General features: G+C 37.4%; 1 protein-coding gene across 4 annotated transcripts in view; it reads right to left on the bottom strand.

Annotated features, from left to right (window-relative positions):
* Positions 1 to 764: 764 nt before the first annotated feature.
* LOC122276424 (CCR4-NOT transcription complex subunit 3) overlaps positions 765 to 19,654 on the bottom strand; it is a 34,428-nt gene continuing 15,538 nt past the window's right edge. For 2 of the 4 annotated variants that reach the window (XM_043086119.1, XM_043086117.1), the window contains exons 8-17: positions 19,592 to 19,651; positions 18,136 to 18,858; positions 16,364 to 16,534; positions 14,276 to 14,441; positions 10,242 to 10,387; positions 3,248 to 3,526; positions 3,023 to 3,157; positions 2,746 to 2,927; positions 1,619 to 1,725; positions 765 to 990 (exon numbers count right to left, since the gene is read on the bottom strand). In XM_043086119.1, the coding sequence (XP_042942053.1) occupies positions 1,659 to 1,725; positions 2,746 to 2,927; positions 3,023 to 3,157; positions 3,248 to 3,526; positions 10,242 to 10,387; positions 14,276 to 14,441; positions 16,364 to 16,534; positions 18,136 to 18,858; positions 19,592 to 19,651 (1,929 nt within the window). In that variant the 3' untranslated portion in view covers positions 765 to 990; positions 1,619 to 1,658. Of the gene's footprint in view, positions 991 to 1,618; positions 1,726 to 2,745; positions 2,945 to 3,022; positions 3,158 to 3,247; positions 3,527 to 10,241; positions 10,388 to 14,275; positions 14,442 to 16,363; positions 16,535 to 18,135; positions 18,859 to 19,591; positions 19,652 to 19,654 lie in introns of those variants that run through there. The other 2 variants (XM_043086118.1, XM_043086120.1) reach the window with 2 other exon arrangements.

Below are 19,654 nucleotides of genomic sequence, written 5' to 3'. Positions count from 1 at the left end.
AGATAAAAAGAAAGGTAAAGAACAAGACCAAAAAAATAAAAATTAACTTTCAAATTTTTAGATTTAGATCTGTAAAAAAATTCGACTTGGAAAGTAGTCACTTTAAAGAAATCCCCATGTAAATAAAAAATCAAAACACTTCGGAAAATATATACTCAAATCTGCAGGACTAAAAATCATAACCAACAACGGCAATGTTTTAGGTAAAAGATCTCGCAGAACGTTGATAAAACTAATGGTGCATGTATGATTGATAAATGGATTGTGTAAAATATCAGTTTTGAGTGATCATAAATCGTAATTGGCCGTTCTGATTTATGCTTCTTCTCATACTTTTGTCCATTGCCGTCGTCAACAAGGCTGTCTAAAGAGAGTTGCGTAGAGGGGGGATACCGCATCCGTAACAAAATGCGTTAAGTCCGCAATTTCAATTTCAAATCCAAATTATTCTGTTAGGTTGATTATTAGTTTTTTCATTTTTTAGTATCTTTGACCAAATTATTCTGTGGAATGAAAATGCTACTTGTGCACTCACTGTCTATTTCTCTTATTCTTCTCATCCTTCGATTGTTTTTTTAACGCTTTAGACATCCGTGCAATCAAGAGGAAATCCATACTCCTTTTCAAAAAAAAGAAAAAAAGAAAAGAAAAAGAAAACCACAGGAGGCTTTTCCAACCTTTCATGTAACTCGCACCTTCACGATCCTCCTCCCTGAACAACCATTGGTCGTCCATTATATTTCCAACGGTCTAAACGAACTTCGTACTAAAAAAGTTCTACTCTGATGTATTTGAGTTCATTGAAATATCCAAATATTGAAACAAAAAGCAATTCATGAACATGTTTAGTTATTAAAAATCTCCCCTTAATTATCAGGCTGAACCTGAATACGTAGAACATGGAACCTAGTACCTGTACCCCATCAAGAACCAGAGCATGATTTATGAAAACTTTGCACTCGACAGTTCCCAACCCGCTTTCGATCATACCTGCAAGAACAGAAGGCCAAAACCATTTGATAAAAAATTTCACGCCTCCTGTTCAACTTGAATATGTGAGCCATGTGAGCTCCACCAAATGTATGATAAAACAGAGCACAGAGGAGATTTAAAATACGAGATTAAATTTTGAGAAAGTTGACTTCAAAAGTTAAAGCAGAAAGAAAACAGATGAGAGAATATTCACCTAACTGTTCGCATGGGGACAAAACAGGCATCGACTGAAAATTTTAGTATATCATGTAAAAGAAATATTCCATTTCCATCAAGCAGAGTGTCAATTCTCATTAGTCCAACTTCGCAAGACATTTACCACAATTGAACAAAAACTGTCAGGCAAGCGGTGATGTGTTTGTCCGTGCCCATGTCATTATTATGGGCTATAATAATAAAGGTAACCATCACGATTGCTTCTATATCTTGTGATACAAGTAAAATTTTGCACATGGTGATTCAGGGTGCATAAAGTTCTTGCTGAATCAACACAAAATAAAAATGATTCTAATGTGGTGATGGTTTCTGAGCAACATTCAGTTCACAGGAACAAGATAAGGTATCACCATAACCAATTGAAAGAATCATTTAAAAACTTCTAAAACATGGCTCGCATCATACTGACCTGGAAGTCATAATGGCATTTTTTACATTCTTCAAATCCTCTATGCAACAAGTTCATCTTCAAGATAGTTGTACTCAAAAGTGAATTCTGTCTTGATCCTCTGACACCTGAATTGCAACATCCATTTCAAGACACATCATGGAAATTGCAAGCACATTAAGAACAACGTGTGGGGAGAAAAAAAGATGAAAAGAAAATGAAACAGAACGACACATCAGCGAAGGCTAAAGGAATTGAATGAAGTGAAGCATAAGAAAAAGGCAGCCCTAACACCATACAATCAAGCAATGTAAAAATAGAACCACCACCATCATTCATTCTTCTAGGGACTACACCTTGAATTCAATCCCCACCCTCTCCTTCAGTGCTATTCTATTTTTTCTACACCATCAAACTGTCACAACAGGAACATTATTTGGGAACCACAAGATGCCACAATCAGGCTCCAGTGCTTCTACTCATAATGAATAATGATGCATGGCAGACATTCAGCTTAACTCAAAACTTAGAAAAATGACTTAAGCCTAGACACCCTTCCCTTCTTTTCTTCTCTCTCAACAATATAGTCTTCACGTAAGAAACACTGGAGCAGGATTCCATTTTAAAATCATGCAACTGTACTTGAAAAAGGGATATCTACGAGTATGAAAGACGGTATTGCTTTTGCAGTCCGATAAATTCTTAGAACAGAATTATTAGCCCTCCTCCTCCCCCCCAGCGGACCGTGCATGGAGAAAAGAAAGTGACTCATACTACCAAATAAAAAGAAAGAAAAGTCTCGCCACTTCTAAAATATTCCACAGTTCAGTGAACCTTTGGTAAGCAGTCTATGTTTTCCACAAAATGTGCAAAATTTGACACAACACTACAAAAACTGCTTCTTCTTTTTTATTTTTATTTTTATTTATATAAATTTGGAGAGGGGGGTTTCGAACCCAAGACCTCCATTTTGGAGGCTTGTGGATTATGCCAATTAGACCACTACAAAAACTGCTTACATATATATATATATATATATCCACAAATACAGTGTATATCTAAAAGAATGGTTACAACTTAGACATAAATCAACGAGAGATATTGCAAACAAAACATTTCCTTCGGGAAAAAAATAAAAGTTTACATACCATCCATGCTGCAGGTCATCATTGGCAATATGAAAATCGAAGTATACATACGTCCCCTGTTCAAATTCATCTGTGGCAACTTTTGGCTCCTCGTGCCTTTGAAACCATGTGTTGTATTTTCTGTGGTATCTCCATGATTGCTTCTTCAACTCTTTTGCAGCCAAATATTGTTGGTAAGTGTTCTGCAGACAATTATTGACTTAAGACCAGAGCTTAGGTTTGTTGCACCTCAAGAAGTACATGGCATGAAAATGAAAACGTATAGTAAGCTATATACCTGCTGATAGTAAAATGCAAAGAACAGGGTATCGGTGCCATTAACCTCCAGACCGAGTCTTTCCCAGAAGGCAGGATTATTAACAATAGGCGCCTGTACTTGAGGATAGCTAGGAGGAGTAATTGCTGGATGCCTCTTTAGAAGGCAAAAAGATGGAAGTTACAAAATCACAATCATGTTATAGTCAACAGGATGCAAACAGATGAAGATTGTTAAACATCATACCGGAGTATAACTTCTTGCACGTTCAGAATCCTTGGGTTGAGGGAGTTTAAAATATGCAGCCTCAAGCATCTTCAAATTGTATGACTGATCATGCATTCCCCCAGAATTCAGAGTTGATCCGCTGAGGTTATCACCAATGGCACCAAGGTCAGAAACACTTCTTCGGCCAATAACACCAAGGCTCCCAGAAGGTTGATTTGATTGTAAAGGTTGCCCAGGAGAGAGATCAATATCTCTAGGGATTAGAATAGGCTCAGTCAAAGAATCAGATGAACCTGGCTGCAGCATACAGGGATTTAAAATTCAAGATTAGAGCAATGGCAGAAACAAAGGAACATTGACACCAGCACATCTGGCCTGGATATCCCAATGAAACAGGCAAAAAGAGTTTAGGATAAGTTATCTCAAGTACCAACGATGCCATGCTAGTTGTAAAAAGAAAACGTGATGGTAAAAAAAATTACCTTACCAGTTAAATGATAATAAAGATATATCATGTTAGTTAACTGCGACTCAAACAAATCAGCCACTTCTACTCCATTGATGGAACGGTAACACCATTATAGCCAAGATAATTCTTATCGAACAACAATTAAAATAAGTCACTCCTTGAACATCAATTCGTATACATATAATAAATTCTTACTTACCAAAAAATAATAATAATAATTTTTTAATTGTAAGAAAAGTCAATGTGCCAAGATAAATGCCATATACATTTGCAACTCTCAAAACATGCATACTTTGTACCCTATATTTTTGCTTCTATGTTAAACAAGATTCAAGCCAAGGCCTCCCCACAATCCACCCCTTTAGTGTTTGATACAGTCACTGACACTTTCAAGTACCACCTTGACATATGTCCAATGTCCTCAAGGAGGAGAGATATTTAACTAGGTCAGCTCCCAGCATAGAATCTATACCCATGATCCCCATTGCTTCTCACTCAACTGATTCCTTTTTTTTCCTGCTTACAAATTCTGTTTTTTTATTGGCATCGGGTGTCCGGGACTAATCCGAGGGGTGCACAGCCTTGGTAAGGAGTTTTCTGCAAATGCACCCCAGGAATTCAAAGGAAAATTTCCCCCAATGACCCTAGGAGTGAATGCAGAATTTCGAACCGAGGACAATATACGGCTCGCCCAAGGACCACTATGCCACCCCCTTGGGGTTGGCATTGCCTTTCAGTCAGCATCATCCGGCTGGAAAACAAAATTATGTCTGTAACTCGACCAACCAATACCATCTCTTTTTTTGATAGATAATAAGAGAATTTATTCAAAGTAGACATAGCCCAAGTACAGAAGAAGGATACAAAAGAGAGTACACCTAAATACAAGCTAAAGCCAAATAGAACTAAAGCAAAACATTACAAACATTCACAACCCTTACGAGATTCTTCACCCAAAAACTTATAGTGCTAAAGACAATCCCTAAATTCCACCATAGAATGTTTGCAATCTTCGAAACACCTCCCATTTCTCTCTAACCATAAACACCAAAACAAACACAAGGGGATCATCCTCCACGCAGCTGCACTGCCTCCACATCCCATTGAACCTTGCCAACTAGCCAAAAAGTCCACCACATGCAAAGGCATCACCCATGCAATGCCTACCCCTGCATAAACCTCATTCCACAGCTTCGTCAACACCTCACAATGAAGGAAAAGATGATTAACAGATTCACCATCTTTTTTACTCATAAAACACCAATCAATCACAAATAAACCTCTTTTCCTCAAATTATCCGTGGTTAATATTTTCTCAAGAGACACCAGCCAACAAAAAAATGCAAGTTTACTAGGTACCCTAGCTCTCCAAATACATTTCCAGGGGTATACTTTATCACCATGACTATTTAACACCTTGTAGAAAGATCTCACTGAGAATCTGGAATTATAATCATGTACCCACAGCAGCCTATCCTTCCTACTCTGATCGATCTTCATATCATATAATTTTGCAAAGAAATCAGCAGCTTCACACACTTCCCAGTCCTGTAAATCTCTAGTAAATTCCACATTCCAATGCACATATTATTTGAAAACTGATAAGAGTCAGCCACTGCAGGTCCTTTGTTTCTAGCAATCCCAAAAAGATTAGTATAAACATATTTAAGAGCTCAATCCCCGCACCAATTATCATGCCAGAAATAAATATTTGTCCCATCCCCCACTTTGAGATTAATGTTTTTGACAAGATCCCCCCATCCCAACCGAATGGACTTCCACAAACCCACCCCATACACCCCTTTTACTTCATTAGTACACCATTTGCCAACATCCTCCCATATTTAACATCCACAATCTGCTTCCATAATGCATTACTCTCATTGCTGTACCTCCAAAGCCACTTCCCGAGAAGAGCTTCATTAAAATGTTTTAAGTTCCGCACTCCCAATCCTCCACATGACACTGGAAAACAAACCTTGTTCCAATTCACCAAATGAAATTTTATTTCCTTCCCATTACCATCCCATAATGAATTCCAAAAAATCCTCTCGATTCTTGTAGCTACCCCCACAGGTAAAGGAAAGAGGGAGAGGAAATATGTGGGTAAATTACACAATGTGCTTTTAATCAATGTGACTGCCCACTTCTGACAAATAAACGTTTTCCAACCTGCTAACCTCCTTTCAATCTTCTCAATCACCCAATCCCAAATAGAAACTGATTTGTGAGGGGCACCCAGAGGTAACCCAAGATATTTCATAGGTAAAGAAGCTACCTTGCATACAAAATACTGGCCAGATCCAAAATATTTCTGATTCTACCCACTGGAACAATTTCAGACTCAGTTAAATTAATTCTAAGCCTGGAGACAGCTTCAAAACATAACAATAAGGCTCTTAAAGCTCAAAGATGGATCCTGGTTGGTATCACTGAAAATTAAAGTATCATCTGCAAAGAGTAAATGTGAAAAAGTAATGTTGCCCGTGAATCATCACCCACCATGTCTTATCCACAAGCATCACGTCTCCCCAAAACCAAATCTCCCAAGCAAGTAGAGTAGAAAATCCCAATTGACATGGTCAAAAGCCTTTTCCATGTTCAATTTGACTAAAATTCCAGATTGCCCCATCTTTTTTCTACTTTCCAAACACTCATGAGCAATTAAGATCAAATCAAGAATTTGTCTTCCCCTCACAAATGCATTTTGAGACTTCGTTATAATCTTATCCATAACCACACTCATGCGGTTAGCTAACACCTTTGAGATGATCTTATACACCCCATTTATTAAGCTAATCAGACGATAATCCCTCATTTCAACAGCACCCGCCTTTTTAGGATGAGAGCAATGATAGTGGTATTAAAACTCTTTTCAAATTTCATCACCTATCAAAAAAAAAAAAAAAAACTCTTTTCAAATTTCAGGAAAGAATGAAATTCTTTAAAAACTTTCATAAAATCATCCTTCACAATATCCCAACATGCTTGAAAAAACGCCATGGAGAAACTGTCCGGTCCTGGAGCCTTATCCTTAGACATGCCTTTAACCACATCAAGAACTTCATCATCCTCAAAGGATCTCTCTAACCAATCTGCAGTAAGATGATCAATGGTTTCAAAAGCCAGCTCATCTAGCTTAGGTTTCCGTGAAAATTCTTCCCGAAAAAGCTTCTCATAAAAATTCACAATATGATCTTCAATCTCCTCGTCAGAAATCACATTATCACTTACATGAAGAACTTCAATGGTATTATTTCTTCAATGAGAATTTGCCATTCTATGGAAGAATTTCATGCATTTATCTCCTTCCTTTAGCCATAGAATTCTGGATTTTTGCCTCCATGAACTTTCCTCCATAAGCGTTAATTTTTCAATTTCTGCCAGCACCCCTTTCTTTATCTCCATTTCCGCTAAAGAAATTGAACCCATCATCTCCTTTTCCTCCAAACTATGCAACTGTTCCACAAGAAGTTTTCTATTGTTTTCAACATTCCCAAGAGTCTCCGCATTCCATCTCTTCAAGTATTTTTTGAGCTCCTTAAATTTTCCAGCCAAGATAAAAATGATAAGAGGTCCACCACCTTCTTACCCTTTCAACAAAACCTTCATCCTCCTACCACATATTTTCAAATTTAAAGTGTCTTTTCCCACTGATAATGCCCCCACAATCTATCAAAATAAGATAATGGTCAGAAACTATTCTCTGCAACCTTTTCTGGCTTAACTGGAGATAATGCTTCCCAAGAGGCTGAAACCAAGAATCTGTCCAAACAGGACCATGCTCTACCATTTGACCACGTGAAATCCCCTCCCGCCATAGGTAAATCAATCAGCTGCAACTTACAAATGAGTTCTGGAAATTCAGACATAGTTTTAGTAATTAACGAGAGTAGGGTCCCCTACTCGCTCACAAGGAAAGTGAATAATATTAAAATCCCCTCCACCATGAAAGATCCCACCAACAGCAAAGACCCGCCAGTTCTTCCCATAATAGACTCCTACTAGAATCTGAATTTGGCCCATAAACACCAGCAAAAGCCCATTTGACGCCATCGTCCACATTCTTAAAGTGACATGCCACCATGAATTCTCCCATGTAATGATCTACTACTTCTACAGCCCTCCTATCCAACATAACAATAATGCCTCCTGAAGCTCCATTAGAGACTAACTCAACCAAACCCACATAATTACAGCTCCATAAACTATGAACCACCGATTGGTTGATAGCTTTCAATCTAGTTTCTTGAAAACAAATCATTTCAGCCTTCCATTGCCTAACCATATTTTTCACTCAAAGGCTTTCTATAATCGTTCAGCCCCCAAACATCCATGAAATGATCTTAGGCTTCATGAGAAACCATTGACAGCCCTCTCTTTGCCTTTTTCTCTAAAGGCACTCCCATCCCTGGATTTGTAATTAATCTTACATTCCAATCTTTTTTGATAAGTAATTGTACACTCCAATCTTTTTAGCTCCCTCTCCTTTTTAGCAGTAGATCTGGCTAGAGCAGGATGTCCAGCCTCAATAGCAATAAGTAGAGCTCTAAACTACTCTTCAAATCCCTCACAATAAATGCCAACAGAATTTCTAATTTCTTCCACCTTCCTCAACACCCAGTTAGATGATTTGCCAGGCCATTCAATGCCTGGGTTAGCATAAAGGAACAGGATCAAGGTCTTCATCTGATTCAAAAAACTCTCCAGATCCACATGACTCAGAACCTTCACCTCCACAAGTCATCAATTGCAAGTCAGGATTATTAAACTGAGTGCATGGAACCTGTGAGATTGACTGCCATATCCCTTTTGTCCCTCATCCTTCATCTTCAACTTCTTCAACTTCTACAGTTGTTGGATCTATGGAGGACATCACAACCCCCGCACCAGGCGTAAAACTCACCTCCAAATAATCCCTTGAAGAGCCTCCAACCGCCATCACATCTTCCTGAACTACAAGTTCACCTAACAACTCCGTCGACTGAGTCGTTTGAGCCTCCAAACCTGTCGGAAAATTGTAAGGAAGATCTCCTAAACCTGTCGAATTCTTCTGTGTTGATAGGATCTGTGTCGAAGCATTCCTCCTTGGGTTGGTCTCTAAGATTTTCGCCTTGTTCAGGGTCTCTTTCACCGTGTGTACCATAGCAAACCACATCGTCGCAGCCAACGATCCACTCTGTGAAGACTGGCCAGGTCACAGAGCCACCGCGGGCTTGGGCTGGCACAATTCTCTTCTCGAGCTAGTAGATGGTTAAGCCCAACGCCAGATTGTTTCACTCGTAAAACAGGCTTCATGAGTGGGCCTTTCACAGGCCCAGTTCCTACGTTGACATCAGAAGGCTTTCGTCCATACAGCCTCCCCTTTTCCTCTGCTAACCCATCTGGTTTATTAGTTGAAACCAGGCCCATAATTAAGCCCTCATAAATCATCTTCAACATTGAGTCCAGCCTGTCCTTCCAACCAAAAAGTTCTGCCCGTACATGCCAAAATGACCCTTCAACTCTCCTTCGTTTTCTAAACGAAACTATCCCATCCACTTCCATTCCTCCCTTCAGGGATAACAATAATTCATTTCCCTTTCCAGTGCCCAACTCCATCATTTTCACAAACCTGCCAAACGAATTTTGACATACTTGGACCAGAAGGACTCTATTTTTTGATGAATAAATAAATTTTATTGATCAAAGAATGGCAACGCCTGAAATACAACTCCGATGTCCCACCTAAGTGGGCACTAGACCAGAAGTACTCTATTTCCCTCCCTTTTAGTCTAATACGGATCCCTATTACTTGATAACTGTAGACTTCCCTCAACCACCTTAGCCCACCAGACCACCACATCCCTACTGAGGTAAAGGGCCTTCATAAACTAGTTACATTTCTCGAAAATACAAAAGAGATTCACCTCTAATCTTTTGATCACAAAAAGCTTGGCTTCAATCCAAAAACTACTCACCATCGCTGTCATCCTCCAACAAAGATTAAGAGTAAAGCATCCTCCATCGCTGTCATCTCTCCAGCAATAGCACCACTGGAGTACCAAGTTTAAACGAAAAAGTACTGCTACAAATTAAAACATAAACCTGGATGTAAATCACTATAAATATCCATGAGGTTATGACTTTTCAAATGAAATAACACGCTTAAGGCGGACGACTACAAACCAAGAACCGTTCTTTTATGCAATACACATATTGCGTGCATCCATTGTTTCTTTGATATCAGGTTCAAATAGGTTATTATTACTAGAGCAAATATAACTAAAGTAAAAATTCTTGATGGGTTTATACATGTACTAACATTTCGCCAACCACTAATCCCTCAAACCACTGGTGACATATAACAAGCAACTCTGTAAGGCCTTTCCCCAACTAATGCAATAACCAGCCAACCAAAAAACCATCACAATTTTCTTCTGTAGATTAATTTTACCATAAAAGAAGATAGACAATCAGAAAATGCACAGAAAATACATGGAAACAATGTTAAAACAAAATATTGAAGCATCATACACAAAACTTAGATATGTTTCAACATACAGGAGTATCTAACGCATAAGAGGCTTTCAAATCATCCTCATTCATGAGATTCTTTCCAAGCCCAGAACCAGTGGTAGTGTCAATAGTTGAATCATCAGGTAAATTCTGTTGCTGCTGCTGCTCCTCAACTTTTGCATGACCGACATCTGCATCATATATGAACAAGCATTAATCTAATCTAGTGTTATTGGATAGTGTTGATAATTATAGTCTTGCTGCAATACGCATGCAGTGCTTTACAATGTTGAAGTCTGTATACCATTCATATATTTTTTTACAAGTAAAGGTGAGCAATCCTAGTGCACCGAAATGTGTGGAAGAAACAGGTTTACCATTCATATCTCTTTTTTTTAATTTTATTTTATAATTTTGATAAGATAAAATAAAAAAGATCCAAAAAACATAAAAAGAAAACAGAAACAACCTGATGCACCATCAACTCAAAAATCGACAAAGGAATATAGCCGTCAACGTAAAGCTAAATAAAATAAAATTTCTAACCTTCCTTTCTCTCTCTCTTTTATTTATTTGTTTTGCCATAAGAAAAAAAAAAAAAACTTTAAAACAGCGGTAGCAGCTGCAATAGGAGCTGAATATGCTACCCGAGTTCTCAAGCAATAGCAAAATTAATAAAGTGGTCAAATGTCGCAACAGTAGTTTTATACACAGAATATGAAAGACTTAGGAGTTGTTTGGGAAACATATCCCATCTCATCTCATCTCAAAATTTCTCATAATTTCCTTCCCAAACATCACTCAAACACAAACACTTTTAAATTTCAAATCTTCAACTTTTTCATCTAATTATTACAACTTTCCCAAACTTCCAAACAATATAAAAAATAATTCAACTTTTTCAAATCCCAAAACAAAAATAATATTAAAAAATTATATTCTAACAATATTTTAACTTTATAATATTTTTATTCAACTTTTTCTCTCATTTCCCAAAACCCAATAAACATCTTAACTCAAATAATTTCACTACTTTTTCTTTTATAAGTGAAAAACAATTTTACCACTATCCACAGATTTCTCATCTCATCTCATCTCACTCCCCAAGCATCCCCTGCCTAGTTTGTGTACATAGGTATTCTCATATATTTCCTTCCCAAACACAAATCACTTTTCAACACTTCAACTTTTTCATCTAATCAATACAACTTTCCCAAACTTCTAAACAAAACACAAAAAATAATACAAATGTTTTTAAATTTCAAAACAAAAATTATATTCAAATAATTTTTTAATTTCATAATATTTTTATTCAACTTTTCCCCTCTCATTTCCCAAAACCTAATAAAACATCTTAACTCAAACAATTTCACAACTATTCACAAATAATCCCATTACTATTCACAGATATATTCTAAGTGTCCAAACGAGCCCTAAGTTTGTCCTCTGTTTAGAGTGTGATGTGCTATGCATTAAAGATGACGACTTTCACAACTCATCAAGGTGCAAACTTCAAGACAATGGCTTCAATACAGCATTCTCGAGTTTCAAAGATGACAAGTGACTTTACATAAATGGCCATAGTATGGCATGGTCTTCTGCTGGTAATGCTAAGTTTTCAGTTTCTTCTTACGATAGAGTTAAGTCAAGTCATGGTAGTTGTGTTTTCCCATAGAAAAGTATTTGGAAAGTGAAAGTTCCTCCCAAGGTTGCTTTTTTCTGTTGGGTGGCTTCTTTGGGCAAAGTTTTGACAACTAATAATCTTAGAAGGAGAGGATTGTTTATTTCTGATTGGTGTGTTATGTGCAAAAAGGATGGAGAATCTGTAAATCATCTTTTCCTTCACTGTGAAGTGTCTAGATTCTTGTGGGATAAGGTTCTGAGTTGGACAGGTTTGCATTGGGTGATGCCCAATGATGTGGTGGATTTAATGGTAGGATGGAAAGGTTTGAAGGGCTGTAAGAAGGCAGCGTCCGTTTGGAAGATGATTCCTCCTTGTCTCATGTGGTGCTTGTGGATAGAAAGAAATAGGAGATGTTTTGAAGATAAAGAATGTACTTTGGAAGATCTTAGGGTTTTTTTCATGGGTACTTTGGGTTTTTGGGCGAAAGTTTATGTAATGGTGGATAATTTCCTGAACGTGTTTTAGTTTTCTGGGTTTTTTTTCTTTTTGTTTTCTGGAAGTTGTAGGTTTATCCTTTGTATACTTCCTGTGTACTTGGGCTTATGCCTATTTCTTCAATAAAATTATTACTTATCAAAAAAACATAAATGGCCATAGGAGGTTTGAACGGAGAACACATGACCCAAGGTTATTCATAGAAGACCTACTACAGCCAAAATGCTCCTTACCAAAAGAGAGTTGCATTTAGCATTTACAAAAGTTAGCTTTAATTTTTTTTAGAAGAATATAAAATATCAATTCAAGACTCAAAAAATGATGTCAGCAAATATTCTCAAGTATCAATTGATTTCGAAGATCAATTACGTACCATGGTGCCACATGTAATATATATACTTTGAACCTAATATAATAGTCCAAGTTGGCTTTTTAGATGAATTTATTGCTTGTGTCAACCTCCTTCAACTAAGTAATTTCATATCAATTTGTTTTGCTTCTTCTACTTAGTTAGGATGCTTCTCTTGTACACACCATATGTTCTTGGGTTGCACCCGTCAGCACCTTTAATAAAATCAATTTACTTATTAGAAAAAATCTCAAGATTTTGTGATGATACTTTGTATACCTTTCTAGGCCGTCATTATCATGTTGAATTCTGATTTGCAAGCTTGGTGTTTCAACAGACCACTACTTTGAGACCCATTATGGCTATGAAAAAGTTATAATACCAATACTTTTCATCATAGTGAAACCCGCTTCAGTGGTGTGTTGAGGTTGTTAGAAAATAGGCTTGCAAATAGGTATTTTTTATCATGTTATGCGAGTATAGATATATGTTTTAGACGTCTTGATAAATTTTTATGACATGAAACCTTGAACCCACCCAATGGGAATAACCCCGGATACACAACCTTATTCGTCAAAACTGTGTATCAGGAAATCTAGGGAAACCCATAGTGCATAATCAAACCCAGAGTGTCTAAGACCATAGCTAATTGCAAGTTCACCCTTTGACCACCAGGCTGCACCCTAAAGGATATTTTCTTAATGATCACACTGTTGTAGCTATCATAAGGTTGAAAATGAAAAAAGGCACTACAGATATTTTGGGTAAGATAGGTGTGAATCTTTCAAGTTTTGCTACATACAAGCACAGTCGCGTACTAACTGCGTACCAATACTGATTCTTTCATACTTAAAATTTAAATTAACACTATTTTCAATAAAATCTACTTTTTGACCAATCACATTAAATTGGTGCGCAGATTAGTGCACAATTGTGCTTGCAACTAGATTTTTCCAAATCTTTAATCGGTAGATTTAATTCCGTGAGACCTATTCACCTCCCTTTTGGGTTTAGATTTCCTTAGGTTTGTAACTTTCCATTATTTTGATACGTAATGATTATTTTATTGATAAAAGCAAGGTATAGCCCAAGTACAAGGGTTGTATACAAGAGTAACACCTGGCTAGAATTAGAAACTGATAGATTAGTAACTTTCCATGAATCAACAATATAAATCTTTTACTGGTTTTAAAAATAAATCAGCCCTTCGGAGCATTCCCCAAGCTGCTGTTCGAGGGGAATAAAACCACTTATATAATTCACTCCAACTTCGGCCATTTTTAAATGCTAAAAACATCTTAAAATCATTTAAAAAGCAGCGGGTAGATCCCTAGTGCAACTAGGTAGGAAGGGTTAGATTATCTGAATTGTAAGAATGAAAAATCCATGGGAGATTGAGATTAAGAAATTACTAAAAATAATCAGCATGTAACAGGTCTTCTTACAACCTAAGACTATCACCTTTGAGAAAATTAATTTAGCACATGTCAAACTTCCCAGATTCCAACTATAATTCACAGGGTGGTAATTAACACTAATCCATCCACCCAACCCCCTCTCCGCCACGCCACCATAACAATTAAAATGAAAGATGAGGAAAATGAAGGTTACCAGCATCTTTTGGACCGCCTGACATCAATGGTTGTTGATTAGACTGTTGAAGGATGGAATTTGGCTGCTGCTGTAAGGCAGCAGATGTAACATTATTGAGACCCGGTGCCTGGACTCCAAGTCCCAGACCAGCTTGAGAAGAGACAGATGTGCTTTGAGAATTAAGCTGGGCACATGATGTGGTGTCAAACATTATACTACTATACAAAAAGAAATGGGAGTATCATAGGAAAATGGAGTGAAAAGAAGATATATAGAGAGAAGAAACAATAGCAATCACCATACACAGAAAGACCATTTTAATACAAAATTAATTCGATAAAGATGGTTACCCACTATTTTTTTTTTTTTTTTCCTTTGATCCACCCTTGATATAAAGGAAGGAGTTGCCATTTTCATCTGAATACCATAAAAGACAGTAATCCACCTTTAAATGTTAATATCAACCTTACTTATATGGGAATGTGGATTCCCTCATAGAAGATGGGTATCAACATCTTAAGGGTAGGGAAGGTTCCATTTTTTTTTTTTTAAGATAAGTAAGGGAAAGTTCCATATTAGATTAAGATTAAGAAAGGAATACTTGAACTCCATCACTAACTTTTCGCGATTGGTGAAGGCCTTAGTCTTGGGGTATCACTCCCTTCAACGTCCAAGATTCAACACCTCATGGGTGCAAACAATCCTCGGGGCCACACCCCCTAGTGAAAAGCTAGCGATTTAACCAGTTCCGTGCAGGGAAACTCCCAAGGGTGTGGTGCACGGAACCGGGGTTTACTATGTAGGAGTGGGTCCAAAGGGCCCCTGCCTTGGAGAGGTTCTCTGATATAAAAAATAATAATAAAAAAATTTCCGTGATCCTCAAAGCTACGCTCATTTCTTTCGCTCCAAATGCACCACAATACACAAGACAGAATCATTCTCCACAGTAGTGCGCACTGATGGTTTACCAATCAACCATTTCCGGCATAATAGAAAACACCATGTTTCGTGAAACTTATACATGAAAAGGTCACAAACAGTTTCTGATTCCTTCAAATTATCTTTATGCCTTTATGTACCCATTGTGAATGTTTGACTTATGCGTCTAGATGTTTTTGAAGCACGGTGGGCGTCGCTCAAAGCTCCAAGATCCCATTTTGTTTGTGCTTATTTGCTTTTTCAATAAGCACAATCAATTATCTCATGTACAAGATAATTTATAAACCAAATATGGGAATATAATAATAGTCACATTTGGTTTGATTAGAAATATAATTCATAATTGCGATGCCCTGTGATCCTCCAATGGTCGATATTGTAGGGAGGAAGAGAAACGTTGAGTTGTAAGAAGAGGCAATAAGAAAGAGAGGTGGTTAGAGAAAGATAGAGGCTTGAATTGTAAGGAGTGGCAAAAGAGGTGAGGCCGAGAGGTTGAAATTGTGAAAGCAAGGTTTAAAAAGAATTATTGTATTAAATACATACTTTATAGTTGATCAAGACAGATGTCAAATATACCAACACTCTAAACTTCACACCTGATCCAATAATGTCAAGTTCCACTATTCTTTCCCCAATCGACCAATTAGGAGAGAGGAAAAGGCGCCCTTCCCCTTAAGGTAAGTCTTTGGATATCTCAAGATGTGGGTGTTAATGAACAAGACTACTCGGCCGGTATCTTGAACTAGACTCCATTAAGCTCAAACTAGGCTCAATTGAATTATTAAATAGGCTGTTTGCAGACACAAAAGTAGGCTCAATTATTAAATTATGCAATCTTGCTGGACTCAAATAATGTTCAGGAACAAGCTCTCATAGAGATCAGCTGAACAAGTTAGCTTGTTCGTAATATTACCGTATATATACATGTATATTAATAACATATTTTTTTATATGTAAATCAATAATATATAAAATCAAGTAATATATGTATATAGTTTATTAAAAATCAAAACACACACTTATATGTCCAACCATTTCAATGGTTATTTATATGCACACTAATACTCTTTTCTCAAAGCAAGGTTTTCCTACAAGCAGTTGAAATTGGTTCAGAAAAGAAAACGAATAAAAGCAATATTACTGAAAAAATCAAACAAGAAAGAGCACCTGCTGCAAGAGGGGGTTTTGCTGTTGTGCAGAAAACTGCTTATGACTTGTTCCAGAAAGGGGCGGCATACTAAGAAGGGTACTATGACCTTGTTGCTGCACTTGTTGGAGCCGTTGCAAAAATTTCTCCCTCTGATCAGGAGCAATCTCAGTTCTCCCACGAAATTGTCCCTGAAAGGAAGGTAGCTTAGTTCCAATTAAACAATAAGCATGCAACACTGATCTATGAACTAGAATTTAGTAAATCCTATTCTGAATTCAACTGAATAGAATACATTAAGGCAACAGAGTATACCAAAAACAGACATGAAATTCACCTAGTACTAAGCGCATGCTGGAAACTAAAATTCTTTTGTGAAAATCAAGAGGCATGAAGACCTTTTTCTTCAGCCACCCAGAATGAATAATAAACTGGCACTAAAAATGTATGTCTATCATGATGAAAAGTACTACTAAAACAGAACTGGCAATCAGACATGCCTCTCCTGGTTAAACATTGGAAGAAAGTAGTATCTGTAAATCAGAGATAAATAAATAATGATCATATAAATGGCAAGAAGATCTATTTCAGGATTACAGATATTCAACAAGCTCATTCAGGACAACCCCAATTAGCCTTCCATAAAAAATGAATGCAAAAACAATTATTGTAACACCCCTTCCCCTAGGTCAAGAATGTCACGTACCTTCGAAATATTATGCCCAGTAAAGCGATTCAACCTAAAAAAAACACCTCATTTATTGAATTATGATTAGATTATAAAAATAGTTAACTCCTATGGGTTGGCTCAAGTGGTAAAGGCCTTGGGCTTGGATGTATGCTCCCCCAAGTCTAAGGTTCAAATCCCCTTGGGTGAAAACAATCTCTATGGGCTATTAGACTGGAGGATTTTTCCCTTGAATTATCCGAGATGCACTTACGGGAAACTCCTTGTCGAGGGTCTGTGCACCCCCGCGATTGGTCAAGACACTATTCTCAGACACTTGGTGCCAATAAAAAAAAGTTTACAAGAATTTTAAGTTGAGCATGAATAAGTCTATTTTATGAACTGAATCTTTCCACTGTTATATATAAATCTAAATAAAATATATTTGCTATTAAATTATAATTTGAAAGTTAAGATAGGATATTAGTATTTATTCACTTTTTTCAAAGCAACTGTATGACGCTTATACACTCCACGACTATATATAGCATTAGTATTGATGAAAACATTGTGTTAACCGTCCCGTGTGAAGAAAATTACACTGACAAAGTAGTAGAACCAGGTGTAGATCGTGGTGATGTGCCTGGATCTTAGAACTTTATGGCTTTTAAGAGATTTTTATGTTTTTCATGAGAGATTTTGTGAAAAATCACAAAACTTGGAAAATTTTTCAATAAGTGCTACTATGACCAACCGTCTATTCAATAATTTTTTTTTCGATAAGTTACATATCAACCCAAAGGGTCCAACCGGGTTCGTTCAATAAAAATTTTAAGTGTTTTTGTTTTATGCAATCTTTTCTAGCTGGCCCATATAAAGATATTTTAAATATTACTACCATTCGTAACCCTGGAGAAAATGGTTGTTACATCCTTAAACTTTATGTTAGGGCAATAATTTCCTTTTCTCTCGGCAGTGTTAATCAAGAACCCCTAAACTTTTAGGTAATTGGTTGTGTCCCTGTGTCCACATTTCCAACCAACCAAAAACAAGAAAGTGAACTTTAAAACTTTCTGGAGATAAATTTCAGCAAGCATGTAAAAGGTACAGTGCAGTGTGACATACCGCTTCATTCTGATTCTGAAAGGCACTTCCAGGCCTCCACTGCATACTGGGGACAATAGGAGGTGAAAAAACTCTGCCAGCCAGAGTCGTAGGCTCAATAACATTACTAGAATCTATTGCAGCAGTTCCATCATTTGCTTTGGCAACCTGAGGTAAAATCATTCTGTTACTTAGAGGGGAAACCAGAGGCTGGACCATACCACTACCAAGTCTGTCATCAGCTCCTAAAACGTTTCTCTTTGCCATTTCAGAGGTTGAAGGGACTGCACCAATAGTTCCATTGCTAGGAACTACATTGCTAGAACTAAGAGAGATGCTAGCTGATGGTTGGCTGGAGAGGCCACCTCTACCAATTCCCCTTACGAGTCCAGTATCAGAAAGTGATGGAGATGATCTACGGCCAGGAAGACTATCTTCTTCCTTTGCAGAATTAGACAGGCTCAAAGGAGAGGAAAAATGAACAGGACCAATGTTCTCTGGGACGGCTCGCACAGAACCTGAACCTGGAAGGCTAGTTGAAGCACCAGAGACCCCAGACAAATTGTGAGCAGAAACATTCGAGGTTGCAAGACTCCCGACTGGTGTTGAGGCAGCAGACAAACCAATTACACTATTTTTGGGAGGTGGAGTTCTGGGAACAGTATCAGAATTACCATCCTGGGAAACTGTATCTTCAACTTGTTCCTGAACAGTGCCCTGCTGTTGATTAGAAGCAACGGTGGCCTGGAAAGCAACCCATCACCCTTATTTGAGGACAAAAAGAATCTCGCACAAGGGAGGAGGGGGTACATCAAAAGCCATAAAATAAAACAAAACAATTCTTCTCTTCTGAAAATAGAACTATATGGATGAAGTAGAGAGAATTATACACAACAACAAAAAGACAGTTATATGTCCAATCAAAAAACTTCCTAACATTGCTGTGGAAAGGGAGTGAGGATTTATCTACTAAATGCGCTTAACCCTGCAACCATTTAAACCACATTTTGTCATACATCCAAAGGAAAGGAACAGAAGGAAAAGCTCTCCGCACGATATAAAATTTATAAATTGCTCACAAAAATAAAAAATAAAAAATAAAAATAGGACTTTAATGTGCCACACATGAGAAACTAGAAGCTCAAGTGTAGTGGTCCAAGTAGAACTTAAAGCAACCTACAACAAAACGTGCCTCACGTCTTGCTTTTGACCAACCCCTGTATGCTAAGGTCTTATACAAGAAGAGAAGAAAGCAGGTTTTACCCCAGAGACTGATATCCTTGAGATGCCAAAAGACTCATCATCATGGCTGCCTGCAGGAATGCTAAAATACAAATATGCATATCATCTAATTAATTTTATACCATTTGACCATTTGCTACCAGTTACTGATCCAGCCTGTGCAGACCAATATACAACATGGTGAAAGCACCATGTCTATAAGTATATCTTTGTCCAAAACCTTAAAATCACTTACAGGAATTTGAGATGCTGATGCCACCAAAGACGTCTTCAAGCTAAGAACAGGTGCCCCCTGCTG

This window comes from Carya illinoinensis, chromosome 9 (genome assembly GCF_018687715.1).
Source record: "Carya illinoinensis cultivar Pawnee chromosome 9, C.illinoinensisPawnee_v1, whole genome shotgun sequence".
Lineage (NCBI taxonomy): Eukaryota > Viridiplantae > Streptophyta > Magnoliopsida > Fagales > Juglandaceae > Carya > Carya illinoinensis.
Note: the sequence above shows the minus strand (reverse complement) of the source record. Positions and strands in the feature narration are given on the sequence as shown.